This window comes from Anopheles merus, chromosome 2L (assembly GCF_017562075.2).
Source record: "Anopheles merus strain MAF chromosome 2L, AmerM5.1, whole genome shotgun sequence".
Taxonomy (NCBI): domain Eukaryota; kingdom Metazoa; phylum Arthropoda; class Insecta; order Diptera; family Culicidae; genus Anopheles; species Anopheles merus.
Genome location: NC_054083.1, coordinates 49,042,802 through 49,066,001, shown reverse-complemented (window position 1 = coordinate 49,066,001; position 23,200 = coordinate 49,042,802). Strand labels below are relative to the sequence as shown.

Genomic DNA, 23,200 nt, shown 5'->3' with positions numbered 1-23,200 from the left:
CAAAATCAAAGCTGTCTTACTACTATAAAAAAAGTGTTCAACCTGCACCGTACGGCAAGGGCGCGAAAAAAGCGATCCGAGCGAGCGTTAAATTCAATTACCGTACAATTTTGTCCGGAACGACCTTGTTCGGAGTGTTAATATTGTTTTTTTTCGGTTATTTTTAAAAAGCAACCATACGAAGCGTAAAAACAAGACACAACACACAGACAAAAAATATACAACCATCAGGTTGGGGGATTCACACATGCACCGTAAACTCATCATTAGCCCGTGTGCGCTATCGACAACAACCGATCGGACCCCGACCGTCGGAGTTGTTGTTTTGCGGGGCGGTATGGTGTGGCGTGGAGAAGAAGGTGGCTCAAAAAGTAAACATTCGATCCGCGATAATGCGAAAACACACCGAGAGCAGCGGCAGCAGTGGTTGAGAATATGTTCTCCAACTGACGCGTAACCGTGTTGCGGCGGACCTCGAACTCGAGCGTGAACTTCGGAGCTGCGCGCTAATAGTGTCGGGCTACAGCTATACAGCAGCCCGGGGCAGGAGGTGACGTATGCGCGTCTTTGTGGCATAATCGGCATAATCTGGTGTGGCTGGAAGCGGATAGCCGTTTGCTGGTGTCTCGATCGACTCCAAACAGAACGGAATGATGAACCGGCGTACCGGAACCTTGAGTGATATTTGATTTAATTTTAGTGTGGCACATTCATGAGTAGTTCACCTTCGGAAGGGTTTCCGTGCTATTTCTCATACGCTACCACCAGCCGAAGCAGATCGTATGAGTGTGCGTGTTTGGAGCACCGCTTCCTTTCGAACGAACTTCGATAAGAGGTGCCGGAAGCGGCCTTTTCATTCGAAGCGTCTATCTCTGCGTGTGATATGTCTGCTGCCTATCTCTGCTCAACATCTATCGTTAACGTCAGTCGCGAGGGTTGAACAGTTTTGTTCGATGGATTTGTTGCCTGTTTTTTTGTGTGTGTATTCTGGACTGTTCTTTGCTCCGCCAAGCACTTTGCGATCGGGAACTGAATGCTGAAGTGTTAAATTTCTGGGAGTGTCCCGAGGGAAGAACACAGTTGGATAAATATTTAGAACGTAGTGTCTCATTGTTGAGCATGACGTTGACGAAGGATTCTTGGTGGGGTAGAATTTTACATAATTGAAGTCTTGTTTTTTTGTGTGGCTTTTCTCCCCCAAAAGACAGTCAACGTCCATTACCGATCAACGTCAGTCACGGTTTTTGTGGTGTTCGCACGAGAAGCTTGCACGAATAATTACCGAAACCGCAAGCCGAGTAGCGACGTTGCGTTCTACCACGCTTGTTAATCGCATTGTCTGGTCACTCTATTACGATCGATGAGGTTTCAGAATTTCTTCTCCCACCTCGCGAGCAGTTCCAGTGTACAAAATCCTCAAAATCACGTCACAACAACGATCAATTATGACGTGCAGCGTGTCAAATGGGGTGATGTTGTGGCTTAGAAATAAGATTTACGCGTGTGGTTGCTTACTTGATCGCATTCGGGTAACACTGGTAGGGCTGGTTGTCTGTAATAACGCTTAGCTGCAGTTCATCAGCATGATGGGCGTATTGTTTGTGACGAGTTTGCCGGTGTTCAGATCGGAGGAAGGCACTAGCAAGCATGCAGAAACAATAAAATCTCAACTTATCCGACCAAAACCATCAGCGGTCGTTTAAAGTTTTGCGAGTGAATATTTCGTTATGTAAAGCTGGCACGATACCGATCAACTGTCTGCCGGCGCGTAATGATGTTTCGACATCGTACATGAAAATCAAGCTCTATAAATCGCATACACAAAACTCCTACACAAGCAAAAAGTGGGGAAGCGCACAACAAAAGCATCTGGATGCGCAAGCGCGCAAATCTAAAGGCAAATCGGCAACAAAACACAGCTCTTACACAATTTTACACACACACTAAACATAAACTCTCTCTCTGTAGAGCTAACTTTCTTCTTCGGCCAGTCCACTCACAGCCCCAACAAAACGCATCTCGTTTTCCAATACAGTGCGTTGAGTAAGCAGGGAATGCCGCACGCACGCAGGGGCCATGTGGCGCATCACAACGCACAGCCACTTGTCGAACATGCGGGGTTCGCGTAGAGTGGCATCGTTTCCACCCACTAATCTAATCAACCGTTTGAGCTAGTTTTTCCATCACACTCCGTTACACCTTACCACGCCCCTGGGGTGAGTGATCCAGGGGGGGGGGGGCTCTATCAGTTTCCATTCCCAAACACGTTGCCCTTTCCAAAGCGGGAGCGAACAACCCAACAGCACCGGGGTGCGGTTCGGTGCGTGGCCGAAATACCGAAAAAGCAGACGCTACTTGCTCTCTGTCTAAACCTTCAGTGGATAAGCCGCGGCAAACACTGTAAACATAGGTACGAACAGGGCCAATTACCACATATACGGCGGCTGCGTGTGTTTTGATTGGCGTCCTTTTTTGAGGTTTTTCTTAGCCGCCCCAGGTTCAAATCAGGCCCATCCCATCCTACCGGCGGGTGCGCTTGGTGGGTGTTCAAAAACCTAACCCAACTATAAAGCCGTCGGTAGGTAAGGAAAAGGTCTTGTGCAAAGCAAACGCTTCAGAAAAGCGGGGTAGCCCCAATGGTAACGCGCTCGCGCACACACTTCACTTCACTCGATCTTCGTTAACGGGTCTCGCTGGGGGAGTGCTCCATATTTGAGGTCGCCGCAACAGGAATCCACCGGGTCGTACTTACCTCCGGGCACGTGCTTTTGCCGCCCCTGATCAAACAATCACTCGCGTGTTTGTTCGCGCACAGGGCGCAGCACATAATAAATCTGGCTAGATGGATAGGGGAGAGGTTCGCGTTCGTTGTTGGAGAAACGTGTCGAAAAGGTGTTGCGTAAACTGGCATGTAGATAACGCGGATCACAAAGTGAAACACACTTTGAAGATGACACGACGCTCGATCGCTTGGCAGGTGTGTTGCCGCAGAGCAAACGGAGAGTTTAAATGTCACCCACGAGCATGTAGAGGGCGCTCTTCAATCAGTGTGCGTTTGATTTGCGGCGTCAAAATCTCACAGCTCAGTAAAATCTTCCGCCTAGTGCGTGCGTGCGTTACTTACCTCGCCATGCGTTTTGGCGTTCAACGGGTTGTTAAATACGGGTTGCTCCTCACGATCACGCAGCTGATCACGATGTGTGGGATATTCGGGTCGTTTTGTTTCTTGTTTTGCACAACTCTTTAAAATTAAATAAAATTTACGTCACACCGCACGAGCGTGTGCGCGTGTGTGATGTGGTGTATTTTTCCCACCGCATAAACTAATGATGGCGCTGACATTTTTTTTTTTGCTGCTGTAAGGTCCGTATCGTGTTAGGCAATCGCGTACGGAGAAACAATTTAAAATTAAATTCACTTACCGACTTCTAAACACAGACGCCACCGTGCTTTATGGATGGGCCATTGCTTCGGGCGTCTCGTTTGCTTGGCCAAGGCGTCTTTCTCTCACACATTCTTTCCTTGCGCTCAGCTCTATTTATTTATTTAACCAAGCAGCCTTAGCCGAGCACTCGAAAAATGCACGGAATGTAATGCATCGTCACAGGGCCCGGCTCAGCGCAGAGTTATGGGCCTTCCTATCTGCAACTTTGTTTATACCAAACCCGTCTAATCGCGCGGCAACCAAAACGGGCATCTCGCATGGTGGTCAAAGGTTAGGTTTATTTCGATTCCGTTCGCCCGCGGGGTGAGCATGCGCAGACCCCTGGAGCACGATCGCAGCGCCATGTGTGATCGTTATTCGATCGGGCCGGCTTTAAACATTGTCGAGCTCCGGGCCCAATTGCGAGGGGATGAAATTGCGAAAATAGGGGGTTTACTGCACACGATCGTCCATTTGCCGGACCGTAATTATCTTGTCGGCGCGCAATGGTTTGGTTGGGTTTGGGCGTGGGCCGCGGAAAAGGGGCTAGAATTCCTCCTTTACGCTCCTCGAAGCACGTACAAATCGGTAGCAAACGTCCAGCGGATAAGCGCTGCACGATGATCGGTGCGCGAATTCTTGGAACGGTTCTTAAAACCGCCCCAGTCGGACGGTCTGTTTATCCGCCATTTGTTTGCAAATTGTTTACTAAAGCCGAACGATTTACGTGCTCTATCGAACGCATGTTTCATCGGCGTGTTGGGCGGCATGTGATGCTCCGCATCTAATATACGAACACCGAACACCGAACCATATTTCAATTCCCAATCATACAGGGCCGGTCGGGGCATTAATTCTACCACGGCGTGTACCATCTGCCGAGTGCACAATCAGCAACAGGCTATTTATTAGCCCAATCGATCAAGATCGATCATGACTGGACCGCCTTGGTTGTGGAGCGAGAACGTTAATTTGCTGCGGCCGTTGGAGCGTTCTCGGCGGCACGCCTCGCCTCAGCTCAAAGGGCGTATCGGTCGATCGGGCGAGCAAATCAAGCAACCTCCTCCCTCTCGTAAATTGTGTGGCCCTGGACATGCGGCGTGCATGTCGATCGCTGCTTTGTTAAATGCGAATTTTATTGCGAGTGCAGGAGTAGTTCCGGATTCCGAAACGCGCGAACACTGTTTCGCAGCATTGCCCGGACGTTCCTTCACACTTCACTTTCCGTGGCAGGTAGCAGGTGTGATTGGATTAGAGGCGTCTTTAAGCTTAGAAACATCCGCCTCATCACTATCATCATCATGATCATCCGTTCGACGTTGAACTTGATTGCGGTCATGGCAGGAGAAAGCCTACACGAAACCGACGCGTCCATTAGAAGTCGGAAGTATCGATTATTTGGCACAGATTCCGCACACAGTGGCCCTGGTACACCCACCAACCGTCCTAATGCGCCGGGTGCGGTTGAAGGTGTTCTCCCCACAGGTCCCGGACACACCGGCGCACATAAAACCATCATCATCGCGCTGACATACTTGTCGTCTGCCGGGTAGAAATGAGTGTGGTACTCCACAGTGTGCGCCTCCAACCGCTTAATAACCATCCATCGGAAGTGGGATTGCCCGGTCGCACTTCGTCAACTCCCTTTTTGACGCTTGTGCCGGTGGTCATAGGGGTACATAATTGCTGGGCTTCTTGCGACCTCCGCGCCAAGTGAAAGTTTCCCTTTCACGGGGCGGTGGGCCCTTCAGGGTGCGAAACCAACCCGCATGCATGGACGTTTGGTTTAGGAGGAGGAGATGCAGGAGGATTTCCATTTGCACCACGTAAAGACACAAACCTCTGGCTCGATGACCCTCGCGCGACATCAGATGATGGTGGTGGCGGTGTTCTTCATTCCCTGGAAGCCGGGCGTTTCAAGTTTCCTCCCGACGACCACCGGCAGCGGAGATGGGACTTTGTAAAGGCGATCAAACCCGCACGGATTTTTCGCTAGAAAGCAAAAAACCATTAGCCACTGACCACCTCACATCTGGCGTTGATGGCGGTGATCCCTGGCCGACTGCAGAGCACGCGCCGAGAGCTATTTTTACTTCTGCCTCCGCTCCAAAAGAACAATCGTGCGGTCTGTGTGTATGTTCTAATGTGTGTTCCGAGAAATGGAAGCGTTGCATAATGGAACGCCCGATTGGGGCGGATGCTGGTGCCTCAACCTAGAATGTATTTGCGGAAGGTACACAACACGGAGAGGGCGAAAGACGCAGCAAACATAACTTTTGCCACATCTAATGGGAGGGTGAGAGGAGCATTAGCGATGCTCCTTCACGTTGCAATCGGTTGGGTTTGATCTTTCAAGGGGCCCAACCGAAGTAGGTCGGTTTTACAATCGACGGTATTCTGGGGTAATTATACAGGCCGATCTTCATCTCGTGCTGACGACATACGGATCATTTGGCGGCGTATGATCGTATCGTATCATTTGCGGACTTAAGCAGCTCCGATCGATCCGAGCTAATGAAAGTCTATCGGGCTACATCTTGCCTCTGTAGCTCTCACTTTCATACGATACTATGAGATCTTCGGGCATTAGGCAGCATTACGGTTCAATAAATGCTGCGAATGATGATCGGGTGCAGTATTTATTTTCCCACATCTGGCCAACTATTGCTGGATGTAACAACGGTGGCGAAGCTTGCCTTTCCAGAGCGATCGTTCGATCGTTTGATAACCTCGGGAAGATTCTTCTTCGAGACGCAAAGATGCGTTGTTTGGAGTTCGCGCACTGACCACATGTGTACGCGAGTGTACTCGCCTCGACCTAAATTTTCGCTGAAAACGCTACATTTCCCCACAGCACGAAGGAAAGGATTACTTGTTTGTTTGTCCCGTTCGTCCCGTTGCGATGGGCAGTCGTCGTCACTTCCGTGCCATCTGTGCGTGAATTCGGCGGTAAATAAACATCCCCCATCCTTTGGCTTTGGGCATTACACGATACATCTAGAGGTTGGAGGGGTGAACAATCTGCCACTGCCAGAGCATCTGTTTGGGGGCAGACAGTAGTAGCGTCCGCACGTTGAACTCCGGTACCGGTGCTCTACGGTGTGCGTTTCTGGCTGTCTCCGACATTGGGGTATACATCTTCCGATCTTTCCAACCATCGGAAGCTATTTTTAATGAACTGCTAATGTAAATAAACGCGCTCGAGGAGGGGAGTTGTTGCGGGTGCTCTTCTTTGTTGTTCTATTTTGGGAGTATAAACCATACCGCGATCGTGTGTAAGTGTGTATGTGTCTGTGTGAGGGAGAGTTTGATCGTACACTAGCGCAGGATAACGCAGAAACACACGCAGAAGAGTGAAGCGTACATTATGATGCGCAAGCACAATTGTGTGTACTGCATAGATGTCATCTGGCGTCCTTCACGCAGCACAAAGTGGTTTTGCGTACGTACGCGTGTACTCACAGGTTGTATCATGTGTCGCCGACGCTTCTGTCAAACGGCTTTAAACACACGCATACGCGGGAGCATGCAAATTTGTCTTATCTGTGCATGTCGACGTGCGCATCTCAGTACGGAGGATGCGCAGTGCCGTTCTACTATTCGCATTTACCAACACGCACAACCACTCGGTCTGCGGGATGGCGCGCGCACAGATACGCGCGGTAGTAGTGGTAGCACCTTAGTGACCAGTGCCAATTCACCCAGTTGCGTGCGTATGCATCGGCATGTGAGTTCGCGCGGGATGTGTTTTAGTATCCATTGGTAGTTCACCGTCGCCGGTCGGTTCGCCGAACATGTGATCGCTGTTCTGTGATAAATGAGTGTAGAGATCTCTGCGCACTCTGACGTCGGTGCAAATCAAGCGAGTCGCTAACGGTCCAGAAGATATCGCCAGTGCCATTAAAGCAAGATGTCCAATAAAGCATTTGTATTATTTCAAGTAAGATGAAATGGCATCGTTCCGTGCGAAACGCTGACCAAAGCGCGCAAGTGTTCCTATCGTGGGTTGTGTTGTTGTGTTGTTGTGTCGTCGAATCAAGCTGTCAGCAGACATTGACGTTAATTGAGCTGCATCTTCCACCCCATCCAACCTTCAAGGCTGATCTGTATCGATCTCCAAACCAAGTGTACACGCACAGTGATTGAACGAGCACCGAGGGAAGGAAGATGATCTCGAAATGGCATGTTGTGTCGTGTCCTTTTATTCCCGCACACCTCATTCATCATTCGTGATGATGATCCACCCTCGGACTTTCCCACGCACGTAATAGTCTCTAAATAGATCCAACCGACGGCGAAAAAAACCACCCTCAAACGCGCACTCACTCGTGAAGTAAAAAAAAAGAGATATACACCCCAAGACGGTCGAGCGGCTCTCAGTTTTCAAGGTTCCTCCCTGTACCTATTAGGTAGAAGGGGGAGGACTGTGTCTTCACACGATAGTGCGTCCAAAGGTGGTCTATGAATCAGAGGGACATTTTTGTCATCGTTTCTTTTCTCTAAAGTCCGACTTTTGCATGCACGCCAAGCCACAGGGGGGAGTGGAGGAGGACATAGTTGTATTCGGTTGCGAAACGGACGGTACCCACCAACAACATTCGGGCATCATCTGCACATGCCCGCCGGTCCATTGCAATGCATTCCATTCGTTCGTGGCCGTCGATCGCGAAAGCAAACGCTCGCAAATGTATATGTACATCAGCTTCAGGGGGGGGAGATTGTTTACGGCTGCGAGCAGATGCGAGAAGACGTGCTTGCGTCACCCGATACGGGCGGTTCTCTCGGCGGTGCGCCTAGAACACGACCACTGCTGCTGCTGCCTTGCTCCAATTTCCTCGGTCTGCAACTCCAACGCAAACGTAATAATTATGATCATCGAGCATGACATTGACACGTACAGGGGATGCGTCATGCGTAACCGGGCTGACAGTGACCTACGCATCGCCGGGAGGTATCGTGCACGCATCATCTCGTGCCCCGCTGCCCAGAACCCAGCGAAGCTCCCCAAAAAAAGCAAAAAAAAGCTAAGTTGACACTCGAAAAGGAGTGAAGAGAGAAAAGAAAAGCTCCAAAAATTTAAATCCAAGTACCTTCTTCTCGTGTCGCGTCACGTTGAGTGATCCGAGTACCCCGTTATTATTTGGTACCGAGTACGAAGTACCTCACTCCAGAGTTTGTTTTGCTTTTCGGGGTCGAGTGGCATCTTCTACGGCCACTGTTTCACCCTGTCCCCGCGTGGAGCCCTTTCGTGGAGGATAATTTAAGCAATTGCCAATTGAAGTAACTCTGCCCTGCTGCGGGAGTTTGCGCAAGCGTTCCAAGTGGCGGTACGCAGCTGGATGGGCTGGAGTGATCCCTGCAGATCACTTACCGAGTAAACAGAGGGAGCAACGACGGTCGAGCAATGCATTTGAGCTTCCCGATCTGACTGTTTTTTTTGTTTGTTTGTGTTGTCTGGAAATCGAAATATAACCTCAATGTTCCGATCGCTTGACTGAGTTTCTTAAGGTGAGGCTGCTCTTGATGCTCTGTCGAGGCAGGTAAAATACGACCGTAGCGCTACTTAACACATTAACGACCACGGTTTCGATCTTGAGCAACTGTTTCCAATATGGACGATATAAGGAAACAAAACCAAACTGGATGGCGAATGTTTGATGTCGTGCGGCTGGCTGTCGTGGTTGTAAAGCTCGCTGGAAATTATCGATCTGCTAAAAGGGTGCATAGTTCAGTGGAGAAAGTCACGTAATAATTGTCGACACGGCTGTATCGGTTTTGTTTGCTCGGTGCTCAACACGGTGCGCAAAACCTGCGGGCAACATCATACGAGCGCTGCCAAAATCTGCATACCAGCCGAGTGATCTTCCGCGAGAGCTATAATAAACCTGTCCACCGGTTTGGAGCATCCGCTTCCTGACTGACACCTGAGCGCGCTCCATTTGCTTATGGGCATCGTCGGCTGCCAGGCAAACCGCCAGCCAACCGGGAAGTATATGATGGGTGGTAACGGTCAACTCGGCCGCTGTACCACCTCCATACCAGGGAGGTGACCGTTTTCGTATGACGCGTTGGACAGATACGTGCCCTTAATCATCAACACACACACAAAAACACCATCTTCTGGTGCCGATTTGCCAAGCTGCGGTAAAAATAGTCTTCCACTGTGAGCAGTGGCCACTCACTGCCGTCGGTGAAATGTGCGGCAAGCAGCAGAAACATCCAAACATTCCCGTTTGTTTGGAAAAAAGGTAATGGCGCTGGTAGAGAGAGAGAGAGAGAGAGAGAAGACTCCGACCAAAGCGGCTGGCAATTAATTGTGCCGGAATGCGTAAACGCTTTGTTGCGTTGGTGCAGTTTTCCATCTCGGGCAAGAAACATAGAACAACTCTCGGATCGCGATGTGCCAAAGTCGATTGAATGGTGAAGCACTTTTCCGGCGATTCAATTGTTGTTAGAGTCCCCGGTATCGATACAGTGCTGGTACACGGTCCATTACCTAATCGCTTGTTGTACAGCGTCTAGTGGTTATTTTCTTGCCGAGCAAGACACAAACCATACGACCACATCGCGGTCATTGATAGGAACCATTGCGTTGGATCCGTTTGCGTGCCGCGCATTACCAAACACGCTGTGGGACAGGTGAAAGCGCTTGCGTACGCTTTTTTAAATTGTGGCAGAGTTGCTCTTGGGAAAGAATTAGCAAACAGATAGCGATTTCGAACGACGATCGAACGTTAGTGATGGTTGGGAAGGCATGGGAAGCATCGTTCAAGCGTGTGTTGTGGGATGAACAGTTACGGAGGACTTATTTTTAGATCCTTCACATCGCATTTACGTCCAATCTGGAGTGTTCCAGTCGGTAGGAAGAAGATGATGATGATGTACTGCCTGCCCACTACCCATTCGTTTCGATTGCATTCCATCGAAGATTGTTTATTTACCATCTTTTTTTCCCCGTTTTCCCTTGCAGACTGTACAGACGGCATCCCCGTGGAGGCCACAGTTACCGCTGCCAAAGGACATAACGACTCATGTGCAGCAGCAGCAGCGACAGCAAGCCATGGAAAAGGCAACAACGACGGCACACAAAGCGAAGGACGCCAAGGACAAGAAGTGGTCGCTGGGCAGTCTGTTTCGCAAGAAGAAGAAGGACCTAGACACGGACTCGAGCTCGGAGGAGGACCGGAAGGCGGGCTTTGTGCCGGTCAAGAGCCAGGGCACGATGAACGGCAAGCGCAAGAAGCGTTCGAGCAGGATCGTGGGTGCTGGATTCGATCACATTGTAATCAATCCACAACAGCAACAGCAGCAACAGCAGCAGCACATAATACCGCATCATCAGCACCATCCACAGCAACAGAACCAGTACGGATTCCGAGAAACTGACGGCGTAAACACAATCGAACGATACCCCGGGAATGGATCGCTCGATCGACGGGGAAGAAAGACGGACCGGTCGAGCAGACATTCAAAGGAGCGGCAGTCGTCGAGCGACGAGGAGTCGCACCGATCGTCTTCCATGTCGCGGTTCCGCAGTGACGACAGCTTGGGCAATCATAGTGCCGGTTCGCATCGAAAGTCTCGTACGGCACGCACCGAGCGTTACCTGAAGCGTATGTCCCGTGACGATGGCGGTAGTCCGCAGGGCTCGGTCGTACCAGCACCTACCGTCAGTCGATGGCACACGCAACCGATTTCACCCAGTATGCTGCACGGTGGTAGCGTTCAGTCAATGGACGTTACCTACCGACGACACCATCCGCACCATCACCACACGCATCACCATCATCAGCCGCAGCAGCAGCCGCTCCAGATGACGCTGCGCAACTCGGCCAGCTTAACGAACGTTCCGCACCATCTGTATCAGTCGAGCTCGCCGAACTATGCGCATCAGCTGAACTACTCGACGGCACCGCCGTCCCACGGTACGGGTAACGCACCGGCAGCTGTAACGTACGAAAACAGCTTCTACATACAGAGCAAGGCGAGCTCGATGCGTGACGCTATCCGCAGTCCACCGCCGATTCCTCCCCGGGATCCGCAGCGACGGCTCACGATCGGTCACACCAACGAGGCACGGCCCGTGTCTTATGCGTTCGATCGATTCCATCAGGTGCCGGGCAGCGTTTGGCAATCGAACGGCAAGTGTAACAGTGAGGATCGCTTGTGGGGATCGATGCAGCCTGTGCAGCGTACTGCTACTAGTGCACACTCTGTAACACCACCAAGAGCTACCTCTGTACAGCCGGCTGAGGTGCAACTGCAGCAGCAGCAACAGCAACAACACAGACAGCGTTACATATCTCGACAGCAGCAACCACCAGTTACCACCATCCAGCCACCGAGTACACCACCGTCCAGTGTGGCTTACCATCACCATCAGCATCATCAGCATCAACAGCAGCAGCAGCAGCACCATCAGCAGCAACCGAACTATCATGCGACACTGCCTGCCACACCACCGCAGCACTCGGTAGAGTATCGGTACGTAACGGATGTAACGCCTCGTTCACGCAAACCGATCCAAATACAAGATCGCACCTTCGAACCGTACGAGCCGAAGCTAGCCGATCCGGTGCCGACGGGCAGTGAGTCTTCCCTCGCCTACACCAGCACCCCCACACCGACCGGAGGAGGACGCGTTGGTTCGTCCTCCCGGTCGCTGCGTGCGGACAGTTCCGACTCGGTCGGTGGTGGAGGTGGTTCGCGCACTCCACAACAGTCCGCATCCGCCTTCTGGCGTCGCATTGAGGAGGAACAGCAAAATGGGTCGGTGCAATCGCGCCGTGGTCGTGCTACGGAACGTCGTCCAGGTGTGGCGGGAACGGCCATTTCATCTCGCTCCGTATCGACATCCCGAGCGCTGGAGATCATGAACCGTCGCAATCAGGAGTTGACGCGCGAGCTTGACCATCTGCTGGATGATAAGCAGAATGGGAAGAATGGTGATGGGGAGATGGAGAACATTGTGAGCGGACGGTTGTATCTGCGGCAGACCGGGGAGACAGGTGCTAACCGAGCGAAGTCGAACGAAAAGTTGTACGAGGTGAAGATGAAAACGGCACCGGAGACAACGGTGGTGCCGAACAAGTACGAAGAACATGTGGCAAAAACCGTTGCCCAAGGCGCTACTACGGTGCATGGAACGCACGGCTATAGGCGATATGGTGAAGAGCAGCAACAGCAACCTCCTGCTCCACCGATGCGAACCATTTCGAAGCGAAACTCCTGCTCGGAGGAAGAGTTAGCCCGGAAGCGAAAGTCGGCCAACCTGGAGGAGGCAATCAACGAGCTGGAAGCGATCTACAAGAGCCTCAAGCTCAGCGACGAAGATCTGCTAGAGCGTGCGGAGCAACGAGATCTTCCCACACCAACCGGGTTCAGCCAGCGAGCGCGTCATTATCGCTACGATGCGGACGCGGACGAGGAACGTGCTAAGGCCGAGCCAGATGTACAGCTAGATGATCTAAGCTACCGCAGCATCAAGCGAGCAAACAGCTCGATCAAAGCGCCAGAAACGCAGCCACCGTTCGGTATTCCAGTCGGACCGATACCACCCTCCCCGAACACGGACTATCTGACGGTGCAAGCACCGGTGAAGCAGACCAAGCCACGCTTCCAACCGCAGCGATCTCCGGATCTCGTGGCAGACGATCTCGCCTTCCGACAGCTGCGCAAGGACAAGGATCTACTGGCATGTATCGATCGCGCCGGCGTACGTCATGCACCACCATCGCAGAGCGGTAATACTAGCAGTGGGTCGGACGACTCACGCCAGAAACGTTCGACCGGTTCGCTATCGTCCAACATCTACAGCCAGATACAGCGCGATGCGGCCAAACCTTCGGGTGGAAATCTGGAGGACTACTACAAGATAGAGCTGTACGCAAAGAGTCTACGGGAAGCGACAACCCCTGGTCGGGAGATGGTGGCGCCGGCCCCGAAGTCGAAAGATGCCTCACCGGCAAAGGAGAAGCCAGTTACCATGCGTCCGAAGAGTGGCACGACACTGCCGAAGGAGAATCGGGGCGCCGTGTTCAATCTCCCTTCAACGCTGAAGTCAAGCTCGTCCGGAAGTCCACCCAAGAGCCCGGCAGCGACGGAGGGAAGCAGTGCTGGTTCGACACCTACTCCACGGCCGCGCTCTGGTACCGAGCCCGTCATTGTGGGCGCAAAGCATAAGGCCGAGTTTGAGGAGATCCTGAACGCGATCGCACTGGAGGCGCAGTCTACGAGCGAGAAGCTTGGGGCCGATCTGGCCGAACTTCGCAAAGAAACACAGTCCGTGTCGAGTGGCACCAGCCCGGAGGTCAAGTCGTTTGGAGAGGCGCGTCCCATTTCCAAGACGATTGCACCCACAAAAAAGGAGGAGGTGGTGGTTGTAGCCGCCAGAGCTATTGTGAAGTCACAGCGAAGTGAGACACCGAAGGAGCTGGCCGAGGTGGCGCAAGCGGCCAAGTACTGTGAGCGAATGTTGCGTGACGTTATTGAAGAGGCACCCAAGAAGGAGATGCGAAAGGAAGCGTCTGCATCGAGCAAGCTGTCGCCGAAGAAACGGGAGCAGAGTCCGATCGAACGTGCTGCTCCAAAGACGATCGTTCCAGAGCAGCCCACTATCGTAGAACCAGCGCCATCCAGCGAACCGTCAGTGTTGAGTGGGCTTATAGAGCAGCTAACGCCGGCCGGTAGCTTCGAAGCGCTCAGCAAACGCTGCCAGGAGCAGCTCAGTGAGCTGGAAGCTGAGGATGAGCAGCGAGATGAGCGCGTTAAGTCATCGATCGAACGTGATTACGATAATCTGGTCGAGAGTATCGAACCGTTTGAGTCCGATACGGATAAAAAGTCCACAGAGGAAGAGATCGACATCATCATGAAGGAGTGTGGCATTGAGCTTGAATCCAACGCTGCCCAGAAAGTACCTGCCAGTGCGCAGACCGAGCTGAAGTCCTCGAGCGAGACCGAGCCTTGTCCAAAGTCCTCCTCCCAGAGCGTCGGTCCTAAGTCTGTCACAGCGAGCGAAACGTCCCAACAACGGGGCACCAGTACGTCCCCCTCTAGCGAGGGACGAACTAAAACGTCCCGCCCGTCGCCCCCGGTGTCCTCCGTGCGGCTAACACCGTCCGACACGGAGTCGCAGTACAACTCGTCCGAAGAGCTCGCCATGATCTTCGGCATCAAGAGCCCAACACCGACAGGTAAGGAAGCAGCCGGTACCGGCCGTGTACCGTTGCTTTCGTTGTCGTGTGCCAAACCCTCTGCCCCGCTCCCCCGTACTGCACTGTCCGCCGATCCTGCCACCACCACCACCACCGATGAGCATGATGGTGGTGTTGTCCTTTCCGTGCCCGTCCCGACCATCCTTTTCCCTAACCAATCCCTTACTACCACTACTACCAGCACCGTGGCGAGTGTTTGCGCTGTTTCCGCTACTAATAGCATCGCTTGTAAGAATGTCACTACCAACACGAACACCACCACCACCACCACTATTATCACTTCTTCTGACACGCAAACGCACGACACCACCGCCACCGCCGTTGAGGTTACCGCGAGCGAGGAGGAACCGCCGATGACGAGCTTCTATCTGCGCAGCAGCTTCGGCAACCATCTGCACCACAGTCTCGACACGATCCACGAGGATCTGGCCGAGGAGCTGGAGGAAACGACTGCCGCGAACGATGTCGACTCCACCACGACCGATTCGGGCAATGTTAGCCTGAACGATTTTGGGTCGGAGTTCCCCGGCAGCGGACCGATCGATCGGAAGGTGACGTTCGTGAACGAGGTTCGCATTGGACCGTGCGGCACTGGGTACTATCCGTTTCGCAGCGAGCTGCAGATACCGGAGATCTTCATCGAGGATGTGAGTGCGCAGGAGACGACGGAGCTGAAGGAAGAAGAACCGGTGGAAAGTGATGCAGTAGAAGAATCGAGCGTAGATGACCCACCGGTTGAAACGTTGGAAGAGTTGAGCAGGCTTGACGCGGAACGGAGACGACTGGAGGCATTGGTGCCGCGCCCTCTTGACGATGATGATGGTGATGGTGATCGACAACTGCGCTATCGAACGCGTGGTGAAAGCTCCGGAAGCAGCTGCCGCAGCAGATCAGTCGGCGGTGGTGCGCAAACGAAGCGGAAGAGTAGCAGCAGTAGCTTAGTGCAACCGCAGCATGTTGTTCTTGCATGTACCTATGGCTTGGCTAATAGCAGCATTGATTATGTTACAGTTATTGCGATCATTATTGCCATTATTACACTGTTTGCACTCATGATACTTTAAGATGGTAAAGAGAGAGAGAGAGAGAGAGGTTGACAGGTTTCACAGGTTGACTCAGATAGCCTCAAACGCGAGGCTTGTGGGGAAGAAACAAATGTCCTCGATGCAGCAGTTGCCCCGTGCAGTTGAAGAACGAATCTCTTGCAAGACTTTCTATGCAGGGAGGATGTGGCTTTTGGTTTTTGGGGGAAAGTTTTCGATCAATGAGGTTCCGTATTCTTCAAACGCAAAGGCTATCTGCTATCTTGCGTACATAAAGGGTTGTGACTGATATGCGCGCACACAAACACACACACAGTGATAGGAAGGTTGGGGGCACCACAATGGCACCGTAGGACACCTGTATTCACCTTTTCGCAGCTAACCGCGTGCGTTGTTGTGCAGCGATGCCAGCGATCGTGTTTTGTTCGTTTTGTAAAATAACACCCATGTTGTCGTGTACGGCTTTTCAACGTACCACTGTGCGCCGAACCTGTTGTCTATATCCTCTCTTTTGTCCCTCTGTTGTTTGAACAAAAAAAAAAAAAAAAACGGTATCTTGTAGCTGGGGAGGAGATGTCAGAGGGCGTACATCCGAGCACGACGGACAGCAGCAGTATCGTGACCCTGCCGGGTAAACCATCGACCATTCCACTGATGTCCTCCTGTCTCGGTGAGAAGCAGACGACCCGTGCGTCTGCCGTGAGTTTCGTCCCCACGTCAGCCCCCAGTGCGGAGCTGGAACCCGCCACACAGACGACTACCGTGGCGGTGAAAGGTCGTCGCAATAATCCGAACCGTGATTCGGGTGGCGCTCTGCAGAATCTTTGCTTCTGTTTGATATAGGATGGAGTGCTTGTACAGAATGCAATAGTTGGTTGTCTGGTGGACCGAATTGCTTGACCGAAAAGATTCTGACACCGTCACCAAAACTTCCCAAGGCTTGGAAAGGTTTCAGTTTCCTATGTCTGTTACTATTGCCTGCTCACGAGAAGCTTCGAGCAGATCTTATGTGCCAATGAACACTTATTGTTATGTCTTGTATAGGGAAAGTCTTCCGTTATTAGCTACTAATTGGATATAAAAGCTACTTGAACATTGGTTAGGCGCACCCGTGCAACCTAAAAGAGGAATATTGAAGTTAAATGCAAATCAAACTTTAAGTGTACTTCGCTTCGCCTAGAGTAGTGCATCAGTGAAAGAGTTGCCTCACAAGACACACTGCCAGAGCACAAACCGGCTCCGGTTCCGATACTTATCATATAATGCGTTTTCTGTTTCAATGTTTTCTTCTTTAGATCTGTAGCACTTTAGCCCATGGTAAAGCTCTCTTCTACGCGAGACAAACAAAAAGAACAAGAGAGGAACAAAATACAAAACATAAATCGTTGATGAACGTAATCGATTTACTGATGACACATCGTGCGAAACATCACACACGAACGGCCACGGGCGACAGCGGTCTTTGTTGATAGTGAAATACGAGGAAGAAAAAAAAAACACATACGCGACACTTTAGGCTTAAACGGTCTACCCAGCATTAGATAGATTTGCGGCGACCACAAGAGATGTAAGCAGGAAGCGCTCTCTACGCAAAGAATGTTAACCATGTGCCAGGGCGATTTAGGTAGTCGAGGAACAGAGCGTAGGATACTGATGATAGATGCGTCGGCATGAATGCGTAAGGTTAAAGTTAGCTGGCGAGAAGCGCTCTGCGTTTAATTTAAAGAGAGGAAAAGAAAAGCAGAAATGCTGGTGTCCAAAACCACCCAGCACGCGTCACCGAACGGGCGAGTCTTAGATCGAGCAGGCCGAAACGCTTGCACAGCTATTTTAATCGCACCAAGCCGAACGGGATGATGTTTATTGTTTATTAATAGCCCTATCCTGTCCCGCGCACTGCTGCTGTCGGTTGGGCGGGCAGAAGATGCGGAACATTGTAATAAATCTGTAAATTCCTTCGCTTTGCTAAGTGATAGCTTCTATGTAGGTAGGTAGTTTGTTGTAAGTAGAGTAGTAGCCACTAATCGTGCTAATGTCGCCTACCTAAGCCACAAAACTATATATTGCTTCGTAAGCACGCGTAGACAGGTTGCGGAAGCAGAAGCACATGTTGTGTACACAGATGAGCTAGGTATATTATACACGTTTATCGTTTTATAGAATGATATATTTACACTACCTATATTTGTTGTTGATTCGCATGTAGAAATAAAATAATGAGTAAATACACCGTGTAATGGAATTGTGTGTGCTTTATGCGAAAAAGATTCATTTGACTAAAAATAATACCAGCCGACGTCCCAGCCACGTTCGTTCGTTGGCCTTTTGTTTCCATGAGATGTTTATATTGATTTATTGCTCCCCTCCGATTGTACTGGGAATCCGATCATATCGCATCGGGTACCGACGAACAGATCCGCCCGTAAATCCGTCCCCGGGTTACCTTTTTGATAGATATCGAGAACAAGAAACACTGAACCGCTTATCACCGGGCGAGGGTTCCCAACCAAAAAAAGTGAAACACCTGGCCAATAACGTAACTCGATCAGCCCATTCGGGTGCATCAGGCGATATGATTCCACACCCTGGGCGCTATAAAAAGACTTCCCAAGCTGTTAGCCAACATCAAACGGAAAGTTGTGTTCGGTAAATAGCAACACCAGTCTCCACGTACTCTCCAATGGCTTGCTTGAAGTTGTTCAGTGTGGTCGGTCTGGTAGTGCTGGCGGCCACCAACGCAATCGGTGCCGGAGTAGCAACCCGCGCCTGTTCCGGAGGGCGGCCGGCCCCAACTGAGGTACGTGTGGAGGGTTGTACGGTTCCACCATGTGACCTGGTGCGTGGATCTGATGCCATTATGGACATGGACTTTACGGCCCCGTTTGCGGCGGCCAACCTACGCACGCAAGTGGTCGCTACGGCACTGGGCGTAACGGCACCGTTCGAGCTTCCGGCGGATCGGGCTGCTGCCTGCAATTGGCTGCTGAACGCTCAGTGCCCGGTGAGCGCCAACGAGGACATTACCTATCGGTTGAGCATGCCCGTACTGCTGGTGTATCCGCGCGTCAGCCTTACGGTAGAGATCAATCTCGTGGACGATGCTGGACAGTCGTTGGCGTGCTTCGAGCTAGATGCACGTGTCGTTTCCGGTCGTGCTGTTTAAGATAGAGAGAGTAATTTGCTGAAGATTGAAACCAAATATAACAAAAATGTAGCGAATTGTTTGTCTTTCCGTGCGTACCGAATCCAAACTAAACTTTCGTATGGTTTTCGAATGAAAGAAACGGTTATTTGGTGTTTGAAATTATGGCGTGAAACGTTTCGTATGAAATATTTCATATCAACATCCCAGGTAACAGAAATGGATGCGATGTTTTGAATTATTCTATTTCTGTTGTAGGATGAACATTTGAAAATGCTTTATTTAAATGTGTGGCTTCGAGGACCTCATAACTATTAAATTGTGTAGCCTGTGTATTGAGAATTGACTCAGCAGTATTTTTGTGTCATATTTTCTTAACATATTCATTATCACATCACATTTTTATTCAATTTTGTACTCTATTGTTTATTCTGTAATGTATTGCATTAAATATTGTCGTTTTACTAGCACACTGTATACAATATTCAGATGTGTTCGGAAATGATTTACAGACTTGCTTGTTATTATCGTGAAAAAGTTGCGTTAAAAATTGGATGTGCAAAACAGATTTCAAACGGCACGAAAGAAGCTACGACGATATCTAAAAGCAACTGATACGTACTATTTGTTCAGATGGGTGCCATGACGCAATTTTCGATGCACATAGATCTCTATCCAGAATCTCATAAGAATCTAATGATTTGCGAAATCAGCATTTTCCTGGAGACGCTATCCAGCTGAGTTAATAAGTCACGAAATTATACCGAGTTGCAGGCACAATAAAAGCCAGTACAATTTCAAGGAAGCAATAATTCGCAACTCAGACGCCAATCTGCTATACAACATGAAGTTCTCGCTCGCATTCGTCCTAATCGCTCTGTTCGCGGTGATCACGATCTCCCAGGCACTGCCTCGTCCCGAGGAGACCGCTGCTTCGAATAACGATGGAACCAGCGTGAACACCAAGACCGAGACAGAGCTTACCAAGGAGGATGGACTCGCAGTTGAGGCAAAGGGACGCAAAGGAGGCTTCAAAGGGTTAGTGAAGGTCGTTAAAAAAGGGTGCAAACTAATTGGTTGTAAAGACTTTTTCAAAAGTCAAAATCAAGATCAACAACAGTAAACTATAGTAAAGTTCGAACACAACCTGAAATGTATGCAGTTGTGTGAAACTGTATTTAACATGAAGTGCATCTGAATAATAAAAAATAAAAGTACATTGAAATGAAGCAAGCTCAACTCATTCTGAATCTTCTTTATCACAAAAACTGTTGTTGAGATAAGCTTTCCAATCGTGGAATCGTGGGACAAAAATCTTTAATCATGCCTTATAATATCGATTTGAACCTGCATGCATTTAATCATTTGGCTGAAAGCATTTCTGGCGAAACGTTTGAAAATGCTTAAGGATATAAGAGTTTTTGTGTATTTGTACTCTTGCCGCTACATCAATTCGTCTTTCTGTCCTTAATTGTTATTAAAAAAGCTTTTGTACATTGGAGATCAATCTTGTAGAAGATGCTGAGCAGTCGTTGGCGTGCTTTGAGCTAGATGCACGTGTCGTTTCCGGTCGTGCTGCTTAAGATAGAGAGAGTAATTTGCTGAAGATTGAAACCAAATATAACAAAAATGTAGCGAAGTGTTTGTCTTTCCGTGCGTACCGAATCCAAACTAAACTTTCGTATGGTTTTCGAATGAAAGAAACGGTTATTCGGTGTTTGAAAAGTGTTTGAAATTATGGCGTGAAACGTTTCGTATGAAATATTTCTTTCCACATCCCAAGTAACAGAAATGGTGGCGATGTTTGGAATTATTCTATTTCTGTTGTAGGATGAACATTTAAAAATGCTTTATTTAAATGTGTGGCTTTGAGGACCTCATAACTATTAAATTGTGTAGCCTGTGTATTGAGAATTGACTCAGCAGTATTTTTGTGTCATATTTTCTTAACATATTCATTATCACATCACATTTTTATTCAATTTTGTACTCTATTGTTTATTCTGTAATGTATTGCATTAAATATTGTCGTTTTACTAGCACACTGTATACAATATTCAGATGTGTTCGGAAATGATTTACAGACTTGCTTGTTATTATCGTGAAAAAGTTGCGTTAAAAATTGGATGTGCAAAACAGATTTCAAACGGCACGAAAGAAGCTACAACGATATCTAAAAGCAACTGATACGTACTATTTGTTCAGATGGGAGCCGTGACGCAATTTTCGATGCACATAGATCTCTATCCAGAATCTTCTAAGAATCTAATGGTTTGCGAAATCAGCATTTTCCTGGAGACGCTATCCAGCTGAGTTAATAAGTCACGAAATTATACCGAGTTGCAGGCACAATAAAAGCCAGTACAATTTCAAGGAAGCAATAATTCGCAACTCAGACGCCAATCTGCTATACAACATGAAGTTCTCGCTCGCATTCGTCCTAATCGCTCTGTTCGCGGTGATCACGATCTCCCAGGCACTGCCTCGTCCCGAGGAGACCGCTGCTTCGAATAACGATGGAACCAGCGTGAATACCAAGATCGAGATAGAACTTACCAAGGAGCAGGCTCTAGTGGTCGAGGCAATGGGACGCAAACGGTTTTGGAAAAAAATATGGAAAGGCGTATTAGATGGCATTAAAATTGCCTGTAAAGTTATTGACTGTCAAAACTCTACCCAAAATCAAAATAAATCACGGTAAAACAATAAGAAAAATCTATCATTCAGTTGTGCTGCCATAGAAGTAAGCGCATCTAATTAGTGAAAAAAAAAATGCGTTTAAAGTAAAGCCAGTTCTACTGATTCTTTAACTTATTTTGAGCGGAGAGTGTATTTATTCTATATAAGATTGTAAACAAAATCTTCAATTTCCAACCCATGAGAACAAATGCGGTAAGCGTGTCGAGTATTGTTGAAACAGCTGTGTGATGGCCTTGCCAACACTTGTACTAAGCTAACTGTTTGTTTACTGCAGGTTTATTCTTTTGTTGAATGTACATGTTGATTATGAAAATGCAGTTTAATATGCAATGCTGAATCTTCAGCACATTTCTCGAACACACTGTACCGCGCCGAGGACATTGTAGTGACCGGAGGAGGAAATACCCTTTTCGGATCTCATTAATACTCAGTATATGTGTTCCAGCTGACAGTTCTAACTCAACTGACGATTTACTATCTTCAATTCTATTCCTTGTCCTTCTCTCGCTGTTAATACAACTATCCATTTATTTCTTTTCTCTCTCTCTCTCTCTCTCTCTCTCTCGCTCTCTCTCTCACTCTCTTCCTCCCATACCTTATAATCCCTACAGACATGTGGTCGAATATTTTTTTAAACGTATAAACTTTGTGTACATCTGTTTACTGGAAAAACCCAATTATTCTTTTCGTGTTTTTACTAAAAAACACAATTTAATAAAAGGAATGAATACATATTTGTTTAATTAAAATATTTTAAAAGCGTTAAGAAAGTAGTTTCAACTGTTTAAATACTCTTAAAATGTTCCTAAGTCTAAGTAGGATACTAGTTCATGCAAAGCTCTTTTTTAACTAACGCTACGATCTTGGATTTGACAGTTGTCTCGTTAATTTTCACACACATACATGCACACAAGCTCGAAGTTAATGGGTTGTTAAATTAGCAACTAGTTTTACTTATTTTAGTGCTCTTTTCGTTTTTACAAATTTAACTGAGTTAAGAATATGTTTATAATGTATTCTCCGAGGGAAAACCACATGGTTGTTACTAAAAATCAACTGGATTCGTTGTGCCAGATTTTTCATAATACCACAGGTTTTTGGGTGTTTTTTTTGTGTACGGTATTCATAAATTATTATTACACTTGCAATATCACCGAAAAATATCGTTGTTAAGAGAATCGGAGGAAAAAATCCAAAATTTATGAGATGGATGCACCTTCCTCGTCCAAAAAGGCAAACCAAAAAGGCAAAGGACCAAAAAGGCAAATAACGACGAAGATACTGTTAAAACGAAACTTCTTCTACTTACTTTCATTTGTCAACTCCTTAGCCATCAATCGACCTGTATCCCTTATGGGCTTTGCGTTGTTCCCTCGGGACGATCTCTCTTGGAGGCTGACAGCGGAAAATGTCCGACAGCGATGGAGCCAGTTAGAACGTATGTTAGCAATGGGAGCTAAATGCAGTTAGTGCGTTTGCCATTTATTTGAATTGATTGACTCAATTCAGAAACATTTTTTGACATATTCTTACCAGTCCTCCTTGTAAGCATTTAATGTAAAATATTAATATATAAAGAAGTTTATATCGTAAAATGCCGGTCTCATGGTACAGTCGTCAACTCGTACGACTTAATAACATGCCCGTCATGGGTTCAAGCCCCAAATAGACCGTG

The 23,200-nt window shown here is 48.8% G+C and overlaps 2 protein-coding genes and 1 long non-coding RNA gene across 16 annotated transcripts in view; 2 read left to right on the top strand and 1 right to left on the bottom strand.

Moving 5' to 3' along the window:
- LOC121593412 (supervillin) overlaps window positions 1-23,200 on the top strand; it is a 184,978-nt gene that overhangs the window by 30,676 nt on the left and 131,102 nt on the right. For 3 of the 12 annotated variants that reach the window (XM_041915734.1, XM_041915732.1, XM_041915728.1), the window contains exons 1-2: window positions 6,936-7,151; window positions 10,395-14,619. In XM_041915734.1, the coding sequence (XP_041771668.1) occupies window positions 6,951-7,151; window positions 10,395-14,619 (4,426 nt within the window). In that variant the 5' untranslated portion in view covers window positions 6,936-6,950. The other 9 variants (XM_041915738.1, XM_041915737.1, XM_041915740.1 and 6 more) reach the window with 7 other exon arrangements.
- LOC121593434 overlaps window positions 1-23,200 on the bottom strand; it is a 63,809-nt gene that overhangs the window by 25,648 nt on the left and 14,961 nt on the right. Inside the window, exon 1 of one of the 3 annotated variants that reach the window (XR_006004776.1) lies at window positions 22,835-23,100. The exons of the other annotated variants lie outside the window; for them this stretch is intronic. This is a non-coding gene — a long non-coding RNA (uncharacterized LOC121593434). Of the gene's footprint in view, window positions 1-22,834; window positions 23,101-23,200 lie in introns of those variants that run through there. 3 annotated transcript variants of the gene reach the window in all.
- On the top strand, window positions 18,295-18,902 carry LOC121593416 (NPC intracellular cholesterol transporter 2-like). Its single transcript, XM_041915749.1, has one exon. It carries the CDS (start codon window positions 18,364-18,366, stop codon window positions 18,844-18,846), a length of 483 nt encoding a protein of 160 aa, XP_041771683.1. The 5' UTR covers window positions 18,295-18,363; the 3' UTR covers window positions 18,847-18,902.

Coding starts and splice junctions, on each gene's coding strand:
- LOC121593416 (XM_041915749.1), top strand. CDS start 18,364: ATGGCTTGCTTGAAGTTGTTCAGTGTGGTCGGTCTGGTAGTGCTGGCG.